Raw genomic sequence first — 23,658 nt, 5'->3', positions numbered from 1 at the left:
GATGACATGGTTGCATCTTTCAGCGACGCCATCACAGCTTTCACTACAGCCAAGGATGTCAAGGATACTCTGAAGAATGGTAAATTCAATCTGACAAAATGGTGCAGCAACAGCCGTGAGTTTTGTGAGCAGATGCAAGGTGATCTATGCAAACCAGTGGAGGAGCTCTTCAGTAAAGCTTTTCATCAAAGAGTACTTGGAGTTTACTGGAGCTTAGACGAAGACAAAATCATGTTCAAAGCGAAAGACAGAAGGAACCTGGACAGGAAAACTTGGACCCAACGCAAGTTTCTCTCTTTCGTGTCAAGTTTCTACGATCCTTTGGGAATCATATCGCCATTCCTCATACGAGCCAAGATTCTACTGCAAGAGTTGTGGAAACATGGACGCGAATGGGACAAAGCTATCAGTGGAGACAATGGAAAGGCCATCAAAGATTGGGTACAGGAAACGGAACAGATAGGTACAGTAGGGGTAAACAGGTTGGTAGGTGGTACAGCACTTGGGGACACAATGGAACTTCATGTATTCTGCGACGCATCATTGGAAGCAACAGCAGCAGTAGCATACATCAAGACAACCAGGAACCAAGAAACCACAACTCGTTTTCTCATGGGAAAAACAAGAGTGGCACCCTTACGTCAAACAACAATTCCCAGACTAGAACTGCAAGCAGCACTTTACGCGGCAAGATTGAAGAAAACAATTGAGGATGAAATGGATTTCAAGTTTGACAAAATCTTTCTGTGGAGTGACAGCACGACTGTTCTCAGTTGGATAAAGAACTTCAAATTGAAACACAAGATGTACATCGGAAACCGAATTGCCTAAATAAGGGATCTCACAAACACCAATCAGTGGAACTACGTCAACACCAAGGACAACCCAGCAGATCAAGGAACGAGGGGACTAACAGCAACAGAAATGACAGAAAAATCTCTTTGGTTACAGGGACCACAGTTTCTTCTATCTTCTAGCGACAACTCCACAACAGACGAACAACAACACGAAACTGTTTTCTTGAACAGCGCAGAACAGAAGCCTCAGGCAACACGACGACAGCCAATTGACAAAGAACTAATTGATGCCAACAGGTTTAGCCAGTGGTTGAAACTAAGAGCCGTCATCATCAAAATGAAAAACCTCCGAAACAAAACGAGAACACGGGACCAGCAGATCATAGATGCAGAGAACTTTCTTTTCCGTCTATCTCAGCAACAATCATTCGCCGAGGACATAAATCAACTAACACACAACAAGCCAATTCAAAAACGGAGTAGATTGATTCAGTTGACACCTTCAATAGACGAAGACGGTATCCTTCGATCAGATAGCAGACTAGCCAACGCACCAGTTTCAACAGCAACAAAGAAGCCAATAATCTTAGACGGTAGGAACAGGATTATTCGTCTTTTTCTGGAACTGCAACACAACATCAATGGTCATGTGGGAGTCGAACAGCAGACACACAGCATTCAGTTGAATTACTGGGTTCTTCAATGCAAAACAGTAATGAAGAAGATCTCAAACACCGCACACATCATTTGTTTTTGTTACATTGACTTTTTATCAAACTATCTATTTAGCCAATAATGGGACCAATTAAGTGGTGTTCACGGACGAGCAGCGACAGTAACGATAGTTTTGGTTTAGTCGTCGATTACAATCCCAAAGTTATTCGGATGTCGGGCAGCTGTTTTCTTTAAATGTTTTTGTCTTTGTTTTTTATGTTAATTATAGACCATAATGAATTCAATCTATTGCTCAGCCACTAACAGATACCATTTACGTGAAAATGAGGACCAATGAACATACATCATAATTTCATTTAAAAGCTAATTGTTTTTGGCTTGAACACTGTGTAAAATTGTTCGTGCTATTCTGAGTTCGGCCAGTATTCGCTGTTCTTTTGTAGACTTAAAACTTAACTCTCTAATGCCCGGTCCAAATGGCTTCTGAAAGCGTTAAACCTTAACCTTTCTAGTGTCTGTAAGTGAACAGTTTATGGTTACGACTTTGTTTTGTTTAAAAACGAATTCATTTCTGAGCTCTGCCACTATTTCATCTCATCAACTTGTAGCTTAGGCTCAGCAAAGACTCTCCATCCTCTTACTAGTGAAAATTTTTGTCTTCAGTGCTGTGTTTCAAGTTTCCAGTAAGTTTTTCGGCACTGACACTACAATTCATCATTAATTTATTTTGGACAGGTACCAATTTTTGAGGTTCTTTTTGGTTGCGTTGTCCCATTATCAAAAATCACATTGCACACGTCGTATAAATGACGTTCGAAGAAGATGCAACTGAACATATCTGATGTTTATAGTCGGCCGATTATGGTTTAAACGGCTTCGACAACGTTTTCTCGAACTTCAAATGAATTTTTGATTTTAGCCTGCAGTTTTAATTCTTGCAAATGTACGACATATTCTGGATACTGGCACGTCTCAATGGCGTCCTAAGGAAGTACAAACTTACGTATTCATTGTTTTTTTTGATAGCATGACTTTAAACACATAGCCTGCAAATTGTCGGAAAATAGTTGCGCTTGATGCACATCGGGATTGAAACACAAAAAGAGATATAAACTGACCGTTCTTTTTTGGTATTTTTTTCAAAGTCAAAAAGTGCTCTAAATTGGCTTGCAGTTTCAGTTAGATTCTGAAACTAAACCTAATTCAGCTTTTAAACTGAAAGCTATTAAGCTTAACACAAATGTCAGCTAGCAATCGCTCTAAAGAACTTTGATAAACTAATGCACTATGACTTAATGGTCGGGCTTTATCGCTTTATCCCTTTTCTTTTGATTCTGCTTTTTTGACTTTGACTTTGACCAAAACACCCTATAAAGGACAAATTTAATGAAACCCATTTTCCAGCAGACATTAACAAATTACGAAGTGGTATACGAGAAAACGGTGTCTGCGGTGAAAAACTTTGTTAGGTAGAAGCATCTGCCAAATGGTACGCTACAGATTTAAGAGAACACCAGCTGACAGAGGATTATCAAGTGTGGCACAAATTTTTAAAGAAAATGAACATTTAGCTTACCTTTCGATAAAGGCAACGGATTTCGTGTTATGAAGAAAAAATATCAATAAGAATTGAACAAAATACTGGATTGCTAATTTTCGAAGGGTAGACAACAAATGTCAAGATAATTCTCAAAGTAGAAAATGATAACCGAATTTTTACTTGAAATAAAAAAAACAAGATCTCATTACAGATAAAAATTTACCCAAGAACTAAAAACAACAGGTGCAAAACCGGCCCGAATTTATGGGCTTGCAAGAGTTCACAAAAAAAAATTTGGATTCATTTTTGGTATCATAAAAACGGTTGTTTCAGAGGGACAACATTATCCTTGCCTCGTTTGCGAGTGCAGGGCGGAGTTGACTCAAATTGTCAATCAGAGCTTCTTCCTGTTCGGTGCTTAAAAACGAATTCATTTCTGAGCTTTGCCACTATTTCATCTCATCAACTTGTAGATTAGGCTCAGCAAAGACTCTCCATCCTCTTACTAGTAAAAATTTTTGTCTTCAGTGCTGTGTTTCAAGTTTCCAGTAAGTTTTTCGGCATTGACACTACAATTCATCATTAATTTATTTTGGACAGGTACCAATTTTTGAGGTTCTTTTTGGTTGCGTTGTCCCATTATCAAAAATCACATTGCACACGTCGTATAAATGACGTTCGAAGAAGATGCAACTGAACATATCTGATGTTTATAGTCGGCCGATTATGGTTTAAACGGCTTCGACAACGTTTTCTCGAACTTCAAATGAATTTTTGATTTTAGCCTGCAGTTTTAATTCTTGCAAATGTACGACATATTCTGGATACTGGCACGTCTCAATGGCGTCCTAAGGAAGTACAAACTTACGTATTCATTGTTTTTTTTGATAGCATGACTTTAAACACATAGCCTGCAAATTGTCGGAAAATAGTTGCGCTTGATGCACATCGGGATTGAAACACAAAAAGAGATATAAACTGACCGTTCTTTTTTGGTATTTTTTTCAAAGTCAAAAAGTGCTCTAAATTGGCTTGCAGTTTCAGTTAGATTCTGAAACTAAACCTAATTCAGCTTTTAAACTGAAAGCTATTAAGCTTAACACAAATGTCAGCTAGCAATCGCTCTAAAGAACTTTGATAAACTAATGCACTATGACTTAATGGTCGGGCTTTATCGCTTTATCCCTTTTCTTTTGATTCTGCTTTTTTGACTTTGACTTTGACCAAAACACCCTATAAAGGACAAATTTAATGAAACCCATTTTCCAGCAGACATTAACAAATTACGAAGTGGTATACGAGAAAACGGTGTCTGCGGTGAAAAACTTTGTTAGGTAGAAGCATCTGCCAAATGGTACGCTACAGATTTAAGAGAACACCAGCTGACAGAGGATTATCAAGTGTGGCACAAATTTTTAAAGAAAATGAACATTTAGCTTACCTTTCGATAAAGGCAACGGATTTCGTGTTATGAAGAAAAAATATCAATAAGAATTGAACAAAATACTGGATTGCTAATTTTCGAAGGGTAGACAACAAATGTCAAGATAATTCTCAAAGTAGAAAATGATAACCGAATTTTTACTTGAAATAAAAAAAACAAGATCTCATTACAGATAAAAATTTACCCAAGAACTAAAAACAACAGGTGCAAAACCGGCCCGAATTTATGGGCTTGCAAGAGTTCACAAAAAAAAATTTGGATTCATTTTTGGTATCATAAAAACGGTTGTTTCAGAGGGACAACATTATCCTTGCCTCGTTTGCGAGTGCAGGGCGGAGTTGACTCAAATTGTCAATCAGAGCTTCTTCCTGTTCGGTGCTTAAAAACGAATTCATTTCTGAGCTTTGCCACTATTTCATCTCATCAACTTGTAGATTAGGCTCAGCAAAGACTCTCCATCCTCTTACTAGTAAAAATTTTTGTCTTCAGTGCTGTGTTTCAAGTTTCCAGTAAGTTTTTCGGCATTGACACTACAATTCATCATTAATTTATTTTGGACAGGTACCAATTTTTGAGGTTCTTTTTGGTTGCGTTGTCCCATTATCAAAAACCACATTGCACACGTCGTATAAATGACGTTCGAAGAAGATGCAACTGAACATATCTGATGTTTATAGTCGGCCGATTATGGTTTAAACGGCTTCGACAACGTTTTCTCGAACTTCAAATGAATTTTTGATTTTAGCCTGCAGTTTTAATTCTTGCAGATGTACGACATATTCTGGATACTGGCACGTCTCAATGGCGTCCTAAGGAAGTACAAACTTACGTATTCATTGTTTTTTTTGATAGCATGACTTTAAACACATAGCCTGCAAATTGTCGGAAAATAGTTGCGCTTGATGCACATCGGGATTGAAACACAAAAAGAGATATAAACTGACCGTTCTTTTTTGGTATTTTTTTCAAAGTCAAAAAGTGCTGTAAATTGGCTTGCAGTTTCAGTTAGATTCTGAAACTAAACTTAATTCAGCTTTTAAACTGAAAGCTATTAAGCTTAACACAAATGTCAGCTAGCAATCGCTCTAAAGAACTTTGATAAACTAATGCACTATGACTTAATGGTCGGGCTTTATCGCTTTATCCCTTTTCTTTTGATTCTGCTTTTTTGACTTTGACTTTGACCAAAACACCCTATAAAGGACAAATTTAATGAAACCCATTTTCCAGCAGACATTAACAAATTACGAAGTGGTATACGAGAAAACGGTGTCTGCGGTGAAAAACTTTGTTAGGTAGAAGCATCTGCCAAATGGTACGCTACAGATTTAAGAGAACACCAGCTGACAGAGGATTATCAAGTGTGGCACAAATTTTTAAAGAAAATGAACATTTAGCTTACCTTTCGATAAAGGCAACGGATTTCGTGTTATGAAGAAAAAATATCAATAAGAATTGAACAAAATACTGGATTGCTAATTTTCGAGGGGTAGACAACAAATGTCAAGATAATTCTCAAAGTAGAAAATGATAACCGAATTTTTACTTGAAATAAAAAAAAACAAGATCTCATTACAGATAAAAATTTACCCCAGAACTAAAAACAACAGGTGCAAAACCGGCCCGAATTTATGGGCTTGCAAGAGTTCACAAAAAAAAATTTGGATTCATTTTTGGTATCATAAAAACGGTTGTTTCAGAGGGACAACATTATCCTTGCCTCGTTTGCGAGTGCAGGGCGGAGTTGACTCAAATTGTCAATCAGAGCTTCTTCCTGTTCGGTGCGGTATCAGCTGTTGGAAGGCGCCTATCCCGACTATTTTTGTGCTTCTCAACTGTTCAAAAACGGGCCGGGAACAAAACCTCTAGATTAGGATATCACAATAATTAGGATGACTCACTAAATTAAGATATTTAAGTTAAGTGACGAGCTCTGCGCCAGGTTGAAGGTCAGTCCGCTAATATTTGCAGCCACACTTTGACTTCATCAAAGCTTTGGGGATTACATTTTCTGATAGACATTGGTTACTTCCAAGGTCGGACGAAACTAATAAAAAAACTAAGCTGGAATTAATTAAGAAATAAAAATGCAGAAATAAAATAAAATCTCAGCCACAAGCTTTTGAAAAATAGCCCCACAGTGACTAAGGAAAAATTTTACTCTACGCTTTTCTAACAAACTCTTGATGTTCGTGCCGTCCATTTTCTGGGCTAAACTAGTTGTCGCAAAAAATGCGCTAGTTTTCTAAACATTGGAAAATATTCATAAAGATTGATTATAAAATCTAAACTATCACCCTTTCAAGCTCCTCCAAACCAGAAGTTACCATACCATGTTAACAACATTGCCCACTATGCGGGGGACTGAACGAGAATAGTGGCTTTTCTCATTATATCCCCCGCTTAGTGGCCATATAACATCGAGCCCCCCCCCCCACCCCCCATGGTAAACAAGCCATAATGGTGGCTATAATTCCGTGTTTTACGACATATTGCTGTATTTAAAACTAATAGCAACATCCCAGGCTCTAGGAGCCGCCTCAAAGCGTTAAATTAATACTGCACTATTAAGTTGAAGCAGTAGTAAATGGGACTTCCAGCTCTTGGGTTTGCACCAATCATTTGCCGTCTGAGCTGCTCTTCTGTACAGGATTTCAAATCTCCCAACTGCACAGAAAAGACAGCGAACAAGAGTTGACGTCTGAGTAACAAGTTTTGTTGATAAATATTGTCTAAGAGATCTATGTTTAAATTTTTCCTAATTAGATTTTAAATAACCTGATCTTTTCCATAAACTCTCATCCGCTTTTTTGTATGAGTTTTCAGAATTGTAATTAGCTCATTTTGCCTTGTTTTGACTTGAGTATTCACTGCATTGCATGCTGTAATTGACTTTGATTAGGAAATTTAGCATATCGCGCAATTCGAAATACATTGATTAAAAAAAGCAGTTGCAATCCCATTAATCTTCTCTTGCAGCTAGAGTCCCAATTGGCTAATATCCTAGCGGTCGCTTATTTTCTGAATTTGCTACATCGCTTTTGTTTGAATTTAACGCGGAAACCACGCTTGCAACGTAAAGCTGATGACAGGCACCACATTCAAAATGCTCATTGAGTTTCGTTTTCATGTTCGCTACCATTGATGTGTTTCGCTCGAGAAAAAAAAAGGTCAATTAAGAGAAAGACCCTCCCCTAAAAGTCATCAATAGTGGTAGTTCTATTTAAAAAGGTTCCCCTTGCAAAGACCGAAGACAGGGCTCTACTTCGACATCATCGCAGACCTCATTGAGCAGGTTGGCAAAAGAGTCACGGATGTCGTGTCTTATGTGCGTATAGCCACCTTTTGGACAATGAAGAGCATGCGCTACATTAAAGTTTTCTCAACATGCGCATCTTGATGACAATTTTACGGGATCCCATCCATATCTAAGAGCAATTCCATCTCTAATCGCTCCCTTGGTTAAATCAAAATGATATCTTTTCATTGGAAGTGCGTTTAGCCAGCATGATGCTCCTTTTTCCATATCCAAATCTATAGAAAATGCCTCTTTATCAATGATGAGATCTCTGATTGCCAACTTTTTCGCTCGAGCTTGTTCCTGTTTTTCTTTTCTGACTTTCTGAAGGATTTTTTCCTGATCAAACTCTGCATCTATAGCGTTATGATTCTGTAACGGCTCACAAATCCGAATAGATCTTTAATATTCGTTTGCCCTGTCTTCAGTGAGAAGAATGCTTAGCCCACCCTCTTTAAGAGTGAAAACCTTCCGGTATCTGTCATTGTAAGAGGGATGATTCAACATTGAAGGTATAAGATTTTTATCAATTATTTTTTCGGCTTTCCTCAGCAGACTGTCCGCGTTTGGAGTAGTCTTAGCAATAAAAGTCAATCTGTGTTGCAATCCGTTTGTAAATGATTTGTACACATTCTGAGTGGACAACTTACTATGTTTGGCGAGCTTCTCAAGCATGTTAGAGTAGTTCGCTGACTTTTCCTTCAGAAAATCGTTACATTTTTCATCACAACCAATAACTGAACCCAGAACTCGATGACCTTCAATAAGATCAACATCTAATCCCGAAAATACTTTGTTCGCCTTCTGAACAAACTCAGGTTTTGTAATAACATGAAATTTGATCACATTAAAACACGAATGCACCGCCATGTTCACAGAGCTTATATAGCACGATTCGCAGTGATTCAAGGCTACCGGCCACATCACCAATTACCAGTCAAATTTTGACCTTGAGCATGTATATGAGAGGAAGTGCAGCAACTCCATACATTGCCATGGCTATTGGATCACCTTGTGTTGTTCCTTCTTGAGACTTGATTACTCTTATCAACGAAGAGGTCTGATGGGTTCTTACACGAGTTTCTGATTGCTGTATAAATTGAGGGACAAAGCTTTCTGATGTTTATTAAAGCCAGATCTCTATTCAAGCTATTAAAAGCGTTCCTTGCAGCAATCAGTAGGATCCCTTCAGTACGATCTTCAAGAAGGCGCCGCCGGAGTGCATGGATAGCATGTTCGATGTCACTCTTTTGTTCAAGGCGCATCTGTACGTTTCTCCCAAGTAATTGGAGATCTCGTTTAACGCACTTCACTTTAGTCCTACCTATAATCCGTCTTAAGACCTCGCCAATGCCAATTGGTCGAACCCCAGGGCATTTATCTAGTGCAATCGGACGACAAGCGTTATAAGAATTCAAGAAATTTAATTCTTCGGTGGCAATTCTGATTGCAAGTTTGGACACTGTTTTGCAAAGATCGATTGAGGAGGATTTGTATGATGTCAAAAGTCGTCTCCATTCGCCTGCATCAAGACCGGATGGGCCATGGCTGCCATTTGTTTTCATTGCGGAACGTTTTGTTTCAGAGCCAATTTTTTCAAAAATAGAAGGATGGAACGGCAAATCCCGATTTTTCAGGTCAGTTACTACGTATTTAAGATCAGCTTTCTGACTACTTGGATGCTTTTCTTCTTGCGCTTGAGAAATCAGAAGGCCTTCCAAGCTTTCAAGCAACGCTTAGCTGCTTTGCTTTCCTAAAAGGTCATTAATATTCCAAGATCTTTTTGTTTCTTTTTTGTCTCAGTGTTCTCATTAAGTTTTATTAGCTGATCATTGGGGCAGTTTTTAATTGGCATTTATGATTTCTGTTCCGACTTGGCTGTAATTTGTCAGGATTAGAAGATACCAGTTTGACATCATTGGCGTAACCAAAAGGTTCAAATTGCAGTATTACTTCGGTCAGATCATTGTCATAAATGATGAAAAGTTGGGCATCAAGCAGGGATCCCAACGGTACGCCGCTTGTTACGTTTTCTAAATTGGAGGTGCTGTCACTCAATTTTACATATTTATTTCGATTCGCAAGGTAGATTATTATGGTCTTTCCTCAGACTCTAATGACTTTTTCGATAAGGAGTTTATGAGGTACAGGTCGAATGCCTATTTAAAATTAGGTGTCCAGATTTGCCTCCCGTACATCCACTACAGGTATTACCAACCCATTACACGTTTAGAACCACGGCAGTCTGTGATACAGATAATTGCGCGGTGTATACTAATAAAATGAAACTTACTGTCGAAAAAACAGCACATTCTTTTGGCGCGATCCAGGTAAGCCTTAAACACACGTTAATCTCAAATTTGCTTCCTCACATGGACATAGGTATTAACTCAGAATAACTCACCGTTTAAAGTTACAGGTACTATGTCTCTACGATCGAAATTAGCATCATAGCCTAAATCCAACCAGCTCATTTCTCTGGGTGGATTATAGTTCATTGGGTCGTAAGGATTGATTGATGGACTTCTGGTGGTTGCTCTTGGGGCCTGCGTTGACGCGATGCTTGCATTTGCAGACCTCCTAACTATTGCTCTCACGTCTAAAAGATTACATTGTTAGACTACCTTTGCAAAATAACTAAGGAAATGCGCTTTCTCTAACTAACCATTTAACAACACCAGTAAAGTTGTTAAAATTAAGAGTCGCATTTTAATCTAGAAAGAATATTAAAACAGAAAACTTTTCCACAATTCTGACTGCTCGATTGTGCCCATCATCCTGCTAAACGCATCTAGACAAAAGACTTCAGTGGTGAACAGGAAAGATCTTATCGATCAAAATACGAAAACATTACCTTTGTCATTAAAAATCCAGAACAGGCTTTTTCCTGCGTTAAGTTCAAAAAGTAGTCGCCTCTCTAGCTTTTTTTCAGAACGATTTCGAGCTCGTCAGGAATAAAATGCATAAAAAGCCAAGCGAATTAAACCGTAAACTAAGAAAATCTTACATTCGCGCAAAATTTCAAATAAACTTAAAGCGGCATGCTAGGCCCTAGGAGCCGAGTCAACAATCTGAATTAATATTGCACTATCTAGGTGTCACGCCTTCCCTCCCGCAAAACACTAAATACATAAGAAAAGGTAAATTAAGAAAAACCCCTCCCCAGCACTGGGTGAATATTGGCTGGTCCGGGGCCCTCCCAGCACTACGTCTTCATAAAGCATTTTTTATTGTTTAGATCTATCAATAAAATGATATATATACCCACATCAGCTGAGAAAGTGAAACAAAAGAAAGACAGCATTAGAAAACAACTAATGATGAAAGTAGATGAGTCAAACTAACAGCCTCCATTCTTCAACCACAGCTCCCATTGAAGCATAGAAGAAGACACTTTATTGTTTAGCCCATTGAGATGCTACCGTCTCGAGGTGGCAAGCGAAGACCCGGCGAGGAATGGGAAACAAAGAGGCATCCCTGGCAATGGGGAAGACATGGAGTACACCGGACAATCATGGAAGGAGGACCCATTGAAGAAACTCCCAGCAACGAGGAGCGGATGGGCCTCCACATGCGAGAGATCAGGCTAAAAACAGTGGAGAAGAACCCCGGACCTCTCAGGAAGACCATCTGCATGAGACAAATAGACGTGCTGATTGGTCTCTCTCATCAGCAAAAATGGAAAACCGAAACTGGAGCATAAGGGCGGCACAAGGAGGTAAACCCGAGGACCTGACACAATGGATCGAAGAGGAGCCCGAACCCATACGCCGAGCTCAGAGAGTGGCCATACTGTACGGAGGGAACGCAGTCTGCTCGAGAAGAGGAGGACCAACTCAGACAGCCGAGGAGATTCCTGGAAATGATGAAACTGGTGGGGAAGATCCGACAAGAGAGCACTGCCGCAATCGTGATCCTGGGCATCCCCAAAAGACACGCAGCCACAGAGGAAGAAAACATTGCGAGTGGCGAAGTGAATAAGCGGATGAGGGAAGCAGTGAGCCCCGACTTCAGATACGTAGGGGTAGGAAACGAGATGGCATCGCTCTCCTGTTTCACGGGAGACGGAGTGCACCTGACGAAGACAGGAATGTCAAGCCCTCCGAAGCTCCTTCACAAGTGCTTATGTCGCCAGAAGGACCGAGCCACACCGACCCAAGAAACGGTAAGCTCGGAGACAACCGCTAAGGAGGAGAGGACGGGGAAGAGGTGGTAACCCTCAGCAGCCGGAAGGGGGCACCGGTAAGGGTCTCGGCCAAAGCTGCCGGATTACCGAACCGGGAACCTGGAGGGGCGAGGGGGACGAAAGGAGCATTAGTGTGTCGATCGAATGGCGATTGAAGGGATATGGGTAGAAATTGTTCAAAGTCAAAAGAACTTTCAAGGTCTCAACAAAATTGTAACAAATAATTACCACGTGCCCTAACAAGTCGCAAGAATTGTAACTTTCACAACGACAAGTTTGTTTCCGTTTGGATTCAAAAAGCTATACATAAGCAAAAAAAGCGTTGAAGCAGAGCTTCATTAGTAATCGATTATATTGAAATGAACTTGTATTCATTTATGGTCCGCCGAACAAAATCATAGGATATACCTTAGCATTAGAGTGAGCAAACGCACGCGGGTTAGGAACAGCTCACAATAGACATTAGATTCTCTATCGGGGGAGGTACATATGACTAAGATAGGCCAAGTTGGGGTATCAAAAATAAGGTAACCACAAAAAAAATCGGACAACCACTAGATAACCATCCCCCCTCAGTTCAATTAAGTTGATTAACTTAAACTTACTGACAGGTTGATTAACCTGGGTCCCGGAAAAAGAGTTATCTAGTGGGGGAACAAATATATGCCAAGTGTTTTTTGAGTCATTTTTTTGAAAACCAAGGAGGGTGAAACCGTCAAACTAGGTAGAATTAATCGTCCCCTCTGCAGTTCTAAGACTAAGTGTAACGTTTTTGTGTGTTTTTCGCCTGTCTTATTGGTCGGGGGAGAGATAGTGGGGATTTTTTGGGTTTTTCTTTTGTTTACATCTAGCAAAAACCATCAGAAATGAAGACACCCAAACCAAAGACCGACACATTAAAGACAAAGACACAGCAAAGACCAACACAGCAAAGGCAGCGAAACAGCAAAGAAAAAGCAACCAATTAATCACCAAAGCCACAGACAAACAACAAAGCACCAAATAAAAGTCTTCAACAATGACAGAAAACCTCGAGAGATTGAAAAAGTCAAGAACTGCCCACCGCACCGTTGCAACCAGATTAAACAACGAAGCCAAACATTTACAGATAGACCTGGACAAAATGTCAGTGAAGAGGAGCTCGTACGACTGGAACAAATCTCGACATTGTTGACAAAAAACAGTTGTACCTGTCAGACATGAATCAGAAAGTTCAAAACTTGATCGATGACACCGAGAGACTCGACGAAGAAATCGAAGAATTGGAAGATTACGACGACAAGATAGGACAACATGTTGACATAATCAACCGCTTTGTCATGTACAAACGAACCCCATCCAGAAATTCAACACCCCGATTAGCAACTGGACCGGCCATCACCAATGTGAAACTGCCCAAGCTGGAATTGCCAACTTTTTGTGGAGACTACAAGGATTGGACGTCCTTCTTCGACCAATTCAATGGAGCAGTGACAAGCAACAGCCAGATAACAGACAGTCAAAAGTTGCAGTATCTAAAATCATCAGTGAAAGGAGATGCCGCAAAGGTTTTGACCTCTCTCCAAATCACAGACGCAAACTACAGTACAGCATGCGACATCCTGAGGAACAGATACGACAACAAACGTCTGATTTTACGAGCCCATGTTCATAGCAATAGTTTCACAGACGCCGGTAACAAATGAAAAACCAAAGGCACTTCGAGATCTCATGGAGACAGTCGAAGAACATATATTAGCGCTCAGCAACCTTGGACAGCCCGTGGACGATCAGGACATCTTTTTTTGTACCTCATTGCAGAGAAATTGCCCGCCGAAACGAGAAAAAAATGTGAATTTTCATGACCAGGAAGAAATCCCCAACGCTATCTTGATATGAAAAATTTCATGGAAAAAGAACACGCGCCCTTGAAGCAGCCACACAGCAATCAGCTTCAGCCATCGACAAGAAGCCCACAAGCAGCCCACAACTTTGAAGACTCCATTGACATATAGCCACATCAGCGACTACAACGTGTGAATGTTGCGACAAAAACCACAAAATTTATCAATGCCAAAGTTTCAAAGCATTTTCAGTACAGGACCGAGCTCAGCTGATCAAGACAAAAAGACTTTGCTTCAACTGCCTACGCCCTGGTCATGGAAGTGAACAATGCAACGGTTCAACTTGTAGGAAATGCAAACGAAAGCACAACAGTCTTTTGCATTTGGAAGCCAATAACAACTTGAGGACAGCTTCAAGAGCGCCAACGGTTACAACCAGCAGTACATCACCACAAGAAGCAAGCAATCAAGCATCGAAAACAGTCAACAAAAGCAAAGAAAAAATTACAGCCGCAGCACAGTCGCAGAATGAAGAAGAAGAAGAAGAGGAAATATTTCCTCCCACCGCAATCGTTTCAGTTGACAACAACGGAAAAACAACTGATATCAGAACCATTCTAGACTCCGGATCTCAAAGCAACCTCATCACGGAAGATGCAGTACAACGCCTTGGATTCAAAAAAAAGGCGACGGCCGAGTTATTGGGCTCGGTGTTCAGGAAGTCAACAACAGCAAAAGATCAGTAAACCTGATTCTGAAAACGAGGGATGAAGATTTCATCAGCATCAGAGCAACTGTCTTAGCGAAATTGACCAGCAATCTGCCTTCGCATCATGTAAATGTCAGCAGTTGGACAAAACTTCAGGACCCCAATCTTTCGGACCCAAACTTCAACCAGCCATCCACCGTAGAATTGATTATTGGAGCAGGACACAATGAAGAGTTCATGATTGGAGACAACAGAATCAAGGAGCCTCGAAAGCCAATTACCTACCGCCTATCTTGTTTTGGTTGGCTCGTGATTGGACGTGAGAGCCAAATTGAAAAGAAGATTACTGAACTTCAGTCTTTTTTCATTTATTCTGAACCAGACAATTTACAGCGATTCTGGGAGATTGAAGAAATTCCAACAGCAACACAGTGGACATCAGTTGAACAGAAACCGAAGATCACGTCAAAAGTGCCACCCGACGCAACTCAGTGGGAAGATTTGTTGTGAAACTCCCTTTCAAAGAAGACGCCAAACCCCTGGGTGACTCACACCATCAAGCGATAAGAAGACTGCGGAGCCCCATCTTCCGACTGGAGAAACAACCAGATATATATAGCAGATATAGTCAGTTCATTCAGGAATTCATTGAACTTGGACACATGGAAGAAGTTTCCCAGAAATAAAATTCATATGCCCGCAACAAACTGTTTCTACTTGCCATATCATTGTGTCATCAAAGACGCCAGCAGCACAACCAAACTCAGAGTCGTATTCGATGACTCAGCTAAGTCAGCCAGCGGAGTATCTTTAAACGACCGTCTCATGGTTGGACCTCAACTTCAAAAAGATCTGTTTGGAATTCTGATTGGTTTTTGGTTTCATCAAATAGCAATTTCTGCCGACATTGCCAAGATGTACCGACAATTTCAACTTGACGATGAAAACAAGGATTTTCACGGGGTTTTGTGGAAAAATCTAAATGACACAGAACTGAAAACATACAGAATGACAAGAGTGACATATGGAATAGCATCATTTTCGTACCACTCAATTAAACCTCTCAAAGCCTTAGCAGACAGTTGCACCAACAGCAACCTCCGCCTTGCAATCAATACCAACCTGTATGTGGACGATTTGCTAACAGGAGCCTCACATGTTGAGCACGCCACTCAATTGCAGGACGAAATTATTGCAACACTGAAAACAGCTTGTTTTGATATACGAAAATGGACATCAAGTGTTTCGTCACTTGTTGAGCGATTGCCTTCCAGTTTTCGCGAAACTTCAGACGAAATGATAATCAACAGCAACGAGTACGCAGTCAAAACCCTTGGAATAAAGTGGAGCCCTGTTCCAGATCACAGTTTGCCTTCACAGTTTGCCTGGATAAAGGTTTTCCCAACACAAAGAGGAAAATATTATCGGAAGTCATAAAGTTGTTTGACCCACTCGGATGGTTGTAACCACCAACAATTCAGTTGAAACCTTTCTTGCAAATTATGTGGATGGAGAAGTTAACCTGGAACGAAACGCTATCGTTAAACATCCTAGAACAATACGGAAGATTTCGACATCAACTCAGAGAAATGGAAAAGATCAAACTTGAACGACGAGTTTTTGCAGCACCTTTTTCGTGATCTTTGGAGCTTCATGTGTTTTGTGACGCCTCAACCTCAGCGTATACCGCAGTTGTCTACGTGCGAGAGCAAATGGACGACCGAGTGAACACACAAATGCTAACAGCCAAAACACGCGTTTTCTGAATAACAACTTTATGTGTCCCACGTTTAGAACTCTGTGCAGCACTTCTTGGAGCACATTTGTCTCAAGCAGTGAAAGAAGCCATCAATGACAGCCGTTTTCCCAACCCCAAAGTCTTTGCTTGGACCGATTCTCAAATGACCCTGGCCTGGATCAAAGATAAACCTAGGAAATGGAAGTTTTTTGTTGCTAACCGAGTTGACAAGATTCAGAGCATCATTCCTTCAGAAAATTGGATTTTTGTACGAACAGAAGACAACCCAGCTAATTGCGCATCACCAGGAATTTCAGCCGACAAACTTCTTAATCACCAACTTTGGTGGAAAGGACCCAATTGGTTGCGTCAAGACGAGCAGTTTTGGCCTTCATTGGATGTTGCACCACCCTGTAACTCCTCAACTGACGCTTTAGCCGAAGTAAACTCATCAGCCCAACTATTTCTTGTAATGCAGCATCAGCAGCAGGACAACAGAATATTAGATCTTATCAGCAGACAGTCGTCAATGTATCGACGTGTAAGAGTCTTCGCTTACGTCAAACTATTCACTCAACGACTACAGGCAAGAAAAAAGAGAAGGTCAAGCAACAATCACAGTCAGTCGCTACCTGCAATTGATCATTCAAATACGTATCAAAAACCAAAACCAAAAGCAGTTTCCGACAAAAAGCCGCACGGGAATGTTCAACTAAAGTCTTCTGACAACGATCAAGATTATCAGCATCTACAACAAACGATGAAATCCCGAGACCAATATTTAAACAATTTCACAGAAAAACCTTTTGTAACCAACCAGCATGAAAACCCTTGCAAAGAGTCGAGTTCCTCCAGAAACAATCAGGACGCACCTCATCTGCAGAGTATCTGCTATTGAAACGATTCCCAACAACCACAGCCCCTTCTTCAGAGCAGCCATAAAGACCAATCCCTACAGCGAAACATTCATCACCGCAGTCAAGAAGCAGAAGATTTGTGCCCGCAGCCCCCTCTTCCTGTCGAGCACTCAGAGTCAAAGGATGAGCAATCAACGCAATGTTTGAATAGACTTCAGCAAACAACCACTGAAATCCAGTCAACACCGACAGACTTGGTTCCACCATCCAGCAGTTCTCATTCAACACCAGAAAATAATCTCAAATTGTACAGTTTTCTGAAACCAAACAAACAGCATCCGCTCTTCAATGAACAACTTTTCAATTAAGGGCAACAAAAACAATACGAATCAATCAACACAAATCACATAATGAATCTGTTTATGAGCTACAGACGGATTTATCAGCAAGTCTTTCAACGCCGCCAACAAACCTACTATCAACAGCTAAGAAGAGAAGAAGCAAAACATCACAGCAACAAGACAAAGTGGTGTTTGTCATCAACTTTCCCCATCAAATCTCCGCTTAGCGAGAATAGCCCTTTACAGCATCATGCAACAACTCTTTCTGCCGGAATTCAGATATATAAAAGGATCAACAACACCAAGACAACAGCGTCATCCGCGTTGGTGGTCGTCTTGCAAATTCTCCGTATAGCGTGGACAAAAAGTTCACCATAATAATTCCAAAAACATCTCCACTAGCCGAGTTACTCATCCGAGAAAGTCATTTGAGAAACCATCACAGTGGACCCCAGATGATCCTTTTTAACCTCCGACAAACAGTTTGGATTGCTGGAGGAATCGCCAGTGTTAAGAAAGTCATTCACAACTCCAAGCCCTGCATACGATTTGACGCCCGCATACGCCAGCCATTAAGGGGAGATCTGCCAGCAGAACAAACAGTTGAATCTTTTGCCTTCCAATTCGCTGGGATGGATTATTGCAGACCGTTGTATACCAAACATTTTTCACAGAAACTGCAAAAATCGTTCCCAGCTATATTCATTTGATTCACCAAAAAGGCGATACACTTAGAGCCCGTGGAAAATCTAATCGAAGAAGATTACCCCGATACCCCCAAGAGATTCACCTGAAGACGCGGTACTCCCCACGCAATCTACAGTGACAACTCGACAACATTCATTGGAGCCCGAGGAGAACTCGAACTCAGGCGACTTCTGCAAGATGACGAGTTCAAGGATCTCATTAACAATTTTGCGAGCAAAAACCATATTGATTGGTTTACAATACCACCCAGGACGCCACATTTTGGAGGACTGTGGGAAGCAGCTGTTAAAGCTATGAAACGCCAACTTTACAGAACGGTTGGATTGACTAAGTTATCATCCAGTGCTTTCACAATTCTCCTGACACAAATTGAGGCCATCCTCAATTCTCGTCCTCTAACAGCGGCATCAACCGACATCAATGATCCCCTAGCTTTAACCCTTGGGCATTTAATCATCGGAAGACCCATCACAGCTGTACCCGAGCCATCTTCACCAAAGAACAACACCTTGTCACGACATTGGAGAAACATAGACAAAATGATTCGTCAGTTTTGGAAGAAATGGAGTGTCGAATACTTATCTTCATTGCAGCAGCGGAACAAATGGAGGACAGAACACGTACAACCAGCAGTGGACAATATTTTGATCATCAAAGAAGACAACACTCGCCCAGTGTTTTGGCCGCTTGCTCGTATAATACAGACATTCGATGGTAATGACAACATTGTTCGTTTTGTTCAAGTGAAAACACAAACTGGACTTTACATCAGACCAGTCAGTCGCCTCATACCACTTCATCGAGAAGAACCAGAAGATCTTCAAGCAGATGAAATTATTAAACTTTGAGAAACACCCGATGATTCTCAATTGGTTTGATCGCACCTTCGACAATATGTACTGAATGAGTTTATTATGAAAATGATAAAATTTCTGACGATTTTCAAAAACCAAGTTGTCAGTTTGAACAAAATCATCATCTTTGTACCCTCAACTGTACTCGCAAAATAATAGCAAAGGAAGCCCACAGATGTCACAATTGAACGAGTTCAAGGAGGTCGGGAAAAGTTCAAGGTCAAAAGAACTTTCGAGGTCTTAACAAAATTGTAACAAAGATTTACCAAGTGCCCTAACAAAGTCACAAGAATTGTAATTTTAACAACGAAGAGTTTGTTTCCGTTTGCATTCAAACAGCTATACATAAGCAAAAAAGCTTTGAAGCAGAGCTTCATTAGTAATCGAATAAATTTGAAATGAACTTGTATTCAGAAATCGAGGACAATTTCTCGGACAACAGACCGAGAACCACTCGAGTCAGGTTGAGAAAACCAAAGTTCCCAGCCAGCAAAAAGGTAACAAGGTTAAATTTTACAAAACTGAAAAATCCGGGGATCAGAACCAAATTCACGGAGCAAACGAAATTGAGCATGGCACAATTGGCTGAAAGAGAGATCAACTGGTCGAACCTCAACAGAACCCTGAATCGATGCGCAGTGGAGGTCTGAGGCAAGCAGCCTAAAACATAGACATGCCTCGGATGGAGGGGCGCGAGGAAGAGGTCAGGGTGATGAGAGAGGGTATCAGCAGACACACTGCCAAAGCGAAAAATAAGCTAAGCGAAGATGGGCACAAGTCGGAACGATACGAAGAAGAGAAAGAGAAAGTGAGAGAGATTTGGGGACAATACAAGAGAAAGAAGAAAAGGTGGAAGCAAGAGTACTGGGAGGAACTGATCGACGAGGCTAAAGAAGCACAGTAGATGAGCGACATGGGGGGCGAGGTACAAGCTCCTAAGGAAGCCGGCTTCAGGGAATTGGCCTCAGGGAAATGAAATCAGCCAGAGCCGGCGACCATTTCTCCGCAGAAGAATGCAAACATCACTTCGCGAAGTTCTCGGCGGAAAAATATGAGAAGAACCCGGCGGACATGGCAAGGCTTCTGGTCGAGATTCAAGAAAAAGAGCTTTCCACGAAAAAAAGAAAGGCTTGCAGGAAGCTAGACTGGAAATTGACAACGGTGGAGTTTATGGAGGCAATCCAACAGATGAGGGATGGAGCACCGGCAGAAGACGGTGTCCGCATCACATTGTTTAGGGCGGCAGACGCAAGGAGAAAAGCGACAGTACCTGAGTTGACGCAAGAACTTTTCGAAACCCCCCCCCTTTGGATTGGGACAGTCTGATCAAATGTAGGACAGTCATCCCCCTACACAAGAAAGGGCCTAGAGGTGACCTAAATAGCTACCGAGGGGTATATCTCCTAAGCCTGGCGTAAAGAATTCTCGCACGTGTCTTGGCCATGAGAATCAGAGAATGGGCAGAAGAGGGCAACTTCATGTGAGAGAACCAACACGACTTCAAAACTGGTAGATAAACAGCGGATACAGCCCAGATCTTCATCCGGATCCACGAAGAGACCAGAAAAACGGTGATAAATGAGAAGAAGGATCAGAACCCGGTGGCAACGCTGCTGGACATCAACAAGGCGTACCCCAGGGGCAACAGGCCGGCCTTATGACGAATCTTGGAGAAGGCAGGAATGGGGCCGAAAATGTGAAGGACCTTGGAGGTTATCCATGAGAAGACAGATTTCTGGGGTGTAATCAGCTCACCCTGGATCCCAGTGCGGGGACTACGAGAAGGGTGCGCGACATCACACATCTTGTTCAATATCTACCACACGAAGGTCACGGAAAGAGCTACACAACAGAAGGATGAACAAGCCGACAGGACGCAGAAATAAGTCAGGATTTCTAGGAGGTTCACTCAGGGCACTCCATACCACCGAGGGATACACAGAAAGCAAGAACAGTCCGACAGAACAGAGAGTTCCGAATCACACAGTCACTCTTCGCGGACGATACGACGGTCTGCAGGCTCAGAGAGGAACTCAAGGAAGGCAAAGAGAGGATCAAGGAAGTGATTGGCTGGTTCGAGGAAATGTGCCACCCGGCAAAAAAGGAACACCTGGACTTTGGAAGGGAGTAAGCAGAGGGCATTCGAATGTTAGAAACGTACATTGGTCGGAAGAAAAACGTAGTCATGCGAATCAGCAGAATGATGAAGGCTTGCTTCTTGGTCAGAAAGAGGATTAAAGGAGCAAAACTGACCAAGAGAACACAAGCAAGGATCGTGGAAGCATGTGAAGAGTCAACGGGGCTTTTCGACACACAAATTTGACCATGGTTTTAGAGCGAGATCAACCGCATCCAAAGGAACGTGGAAAAAGTTAACCGATACACCTGGTTGGGAAAAATGGAACCTCCGCTGAAGGAGATGGCCAGAAAAATGGTTAATATTTTCGAATATATATTTTTTAATATTTGAGAAGCAAGTTAGCAGTAGACAAGATTGAGATGAAGATCACAAGAAGAGCTCTCCAGAGAGTTGGACATGTTCTTCGCATGGACAACGAGGGGCTTGCTAGAAAGGTGTTTATCGGGTGGCCAGCAAAAGAGAGAACAAGAAATGGGTCACGAAACCAAACCACGTTGGACTACTGGAGAAAATTGATTACAGATGCAGCGGACGATTCAGATACAGTCGAAGCACTGACGATTGACATCAAGAAATGGAGTCGACTCGTCAATAGAAGGATAAACTACACGCAAGAGTGGGATAAAGGGATGGCAAAGCGAGGAAACATGAAGAGCGACCAAAGAAAAGATAGATGTGATGAACATAATGTCACCAGTGCGGACAAAAAGACAAGGCCAGAGGTGGACTGAAATCACACATCCGATGGGAACACAGAATCGGGAAAAAGGATAGCAGATGTCACAGACGCGGAACAACATTCACGGCTGCAGCCAAACTGGCTATGCACCAGAAGACTTCCTTAAGCACAAAGCCCGGTGAATGCCCGTACTGTGTATTTGTCCAAAGTATGTCGAACCTCAGCAGACAGATAAAGAGTTGCCCGAAGAGGAATAGTTGAAAGGAGACAGAAGAGAGGGGAGGCAGCGAAGAAGAATAGAAAGAGGGAGCGACAAGGAAGGAACAGAGATCAAGACAAGAGAGGAAAGTCTTGTACCCCTGCAGCACCTGCGCAGAAAATAATAAGGCCAACACGTGACCAATCTTGTGTGTGGACTGCCAGAACTGGTTCCACCGGAAGCGCTCTAGTATATCTATTCCAGAGATCCGGTAGGTGGCCGGATATCGATCGCATTGTTGATGCGATGGCGCCTGCTGAGTCTCCACCACATGTCCTACCGTTCCTCGGTCAAACCCATAGGGGCTGACCAAGAACCAAGCACCGTAATTATTGAAGCGGGACGCTATCAATGCTAAAGTGTACAATTAAAATTATAAATCACAAAATTACGTTAAATTGTTGTTGCAAAACTACACAGTGAGGTTTTTAATGATTAGTCTAGTCCAAACTCACGCTACGAAAGACATTCAGAAGAATTTTTCACGCTATCAGAAATTTGATCTTTGTAGTGCTTTACTAACAGCTTGTTGAACACACTGTTGCTAGTTTTGAAATCTCTGAGTTGATTTAGTAATGAATTCCAATTTTTTCACGTAGCATGGAAAAAGACTTGTCTAGATTTTAAAAAGGATCGTCATATAAAAACTGTCCTACGAGCGTTTTGGAACTCTGAGTTATCATCAATTTATAAAAAATACAAAATGCTAAAAGAAAAGCCATAATAAAAAATGCAAATTACTAAATTCCATTAATTCAAGGCAATCAAAAACGATTTTTTGCATATCTTTAGATGTATCTCCAAAATTTTTCATCTGAATTGCTTTTACTCCCATCGATGAGTCCACCTTGGCATGCTCTGCAACCCTCGCGGTAATATGTTGGCATTTCTGCCCTAAAAAGAGTGATTTGCATCCATTACAGGTGAGTTCATAAACCATGGGGGATTTGAGTTTTTTATCAAAGCTAGACTTAAGGCTATGTGAACAGCTCCTAAGTTTCCGAGAGGTGAAAATTGTCTGTACAGGATGATTTTTGTTCAGATTCGAGACAAATTCAATAGAAATGTTGCCTTAGTACTGTAATATAAATTGTTGTTTCTCATTTTTTTCTGTTGTTTTCCGGCAACGCCAGCGTTATATCCTTTTCTTTGTTTTTCTTTCTTAGCTGGTTAATTGTATCTTTGACAATTGATCCTACCCAATGTCTAGGATACTGATTACGTTCCCAAATTTTTTATTTTTTTGTCAATGCTTCATGTAACGCTTCCCAATTGTTAGTGCCTCCTGTATTGTTCCCTGTGTTATGCTCTTCTTCAATCTGTGAATGCTATATGTTGATCTAGTTGAAATTACATAGAAAAAAAAACTTGCCCTTCCTGGGCGTGGCTTAGTTGCTTTGGCAGATTTGATCAAGATTGAAAAAAAGATCGTCTTTTGAAAATTTTCCTACAAAAGTTCTCGAACTCTGAGTTCATATTCAGGTTTTACAGAATACAAAAAGTTAAAGGAAAAGCCAGAAAATAAAATGCAAATCACTAAAATCCACTCATTCAAGGAAAGTGAAAGCGTATTTTTAAATATCTAAAATCGTATATCCAAAATTTTACAT

The 23,658-nt window shown here is 41.1% G+C and overlaps 2 protein-coding genes across 3 annotated transcripts in view; one reads left to right on the top strand and one right to left on the bottom strand.

Annotated features, from left to right (window-relative positions):
- LOC142344697 (uncharacterized) overlaps nt 1–10,663 on the bottom strand; it is a 101,824-nt gene extending 91,161 nt beyond the window's left edge. Inside the window, exons 1-3 of one of the 2 annotated variants that reach the window (XM_075396562.1) lie at nt 10,420–10,663; nt 10,159–10,353; nt 10,048–10,090 (exon numbers count right to left, since the gene is read on the bottom strand). In XM_075396562.1, coding sequence (XP_075252677.1) covers nt 10,048–10,090; nt 10,159–10,353; nt 10,420–10,462 — 281 coding nt within the window. In that variant the 5' untranslated portion in view covers nt 10,463–10,663. The remainder of the gene's footprint in view (nt 1–10,047; nt 10,091–10,158; nt 10,354–10,419) is intronic. The other variant, XM_075396563.1, reaches the window with a different exon arrangement.
- Nucleotides 10,664–15,165: 4,502 nt separating this feature from the next.
- LOC142345030 (uncharacterized) lies at nt 15,166–19,620 on the top strand. Its single transcript, XM_075397114.1, has 5 exons — nt 15,166–15,838; nt 16,267–16,796; nt 17,142–17,374; nt 18,205–18,830; nt 19,385–19,620. Exons 1-5 carry the CDS (start codon nt 15,166–15,168, stop codon nt 19,618–19,620), a joined length of 2,298 nt encoding a protein of 765 aa, XP_075253229.1.
- The last annotated feature ends 4,038 nt before the right edge of the window (nt 19,621–23,658 follow it).

Source organism: Convolutriloba macropyga, chromosome 8, assembly GCF_964194025.1.
Source record: "Convolutriloba macropyga chromosome 8, txConMacr16.3, whole genome shotgun sequence".
NCBI classification, from domain to species: Eukaryota; Metazoa; Xenacoelomorpha; order Acoela; family Convolutidae; genus Convolutriloba; species Convolutriloba macropyga.
This window is presented reverse-complemented; position numbering and strand designations above follow the sequence as displayed.

Bases quoted from the DNA above. Each gene is read 5' to 3' on its own strand.
- LOC142345030 (XM_075397114.1), top strand. From the start codon at position 15,166: ATGCCCGCAACAAACTGTTTCTACTTGCCATATCATTGTGTCATCAAA. The intron at 16,797-17,141 runs GCAAGAAAAAAG...CCCCTTCTTCAG, and splicing joins TATTCACTCAACGACTACAG to AGCAGCCATAAAGACCAATC. The intron at 18,831-19,384 runs GTAATGACAACA...ACTTGTATTCAG, and splicing joins TATAATACAGACATTCGATG to AAATCGAGGACAATTTCTCG.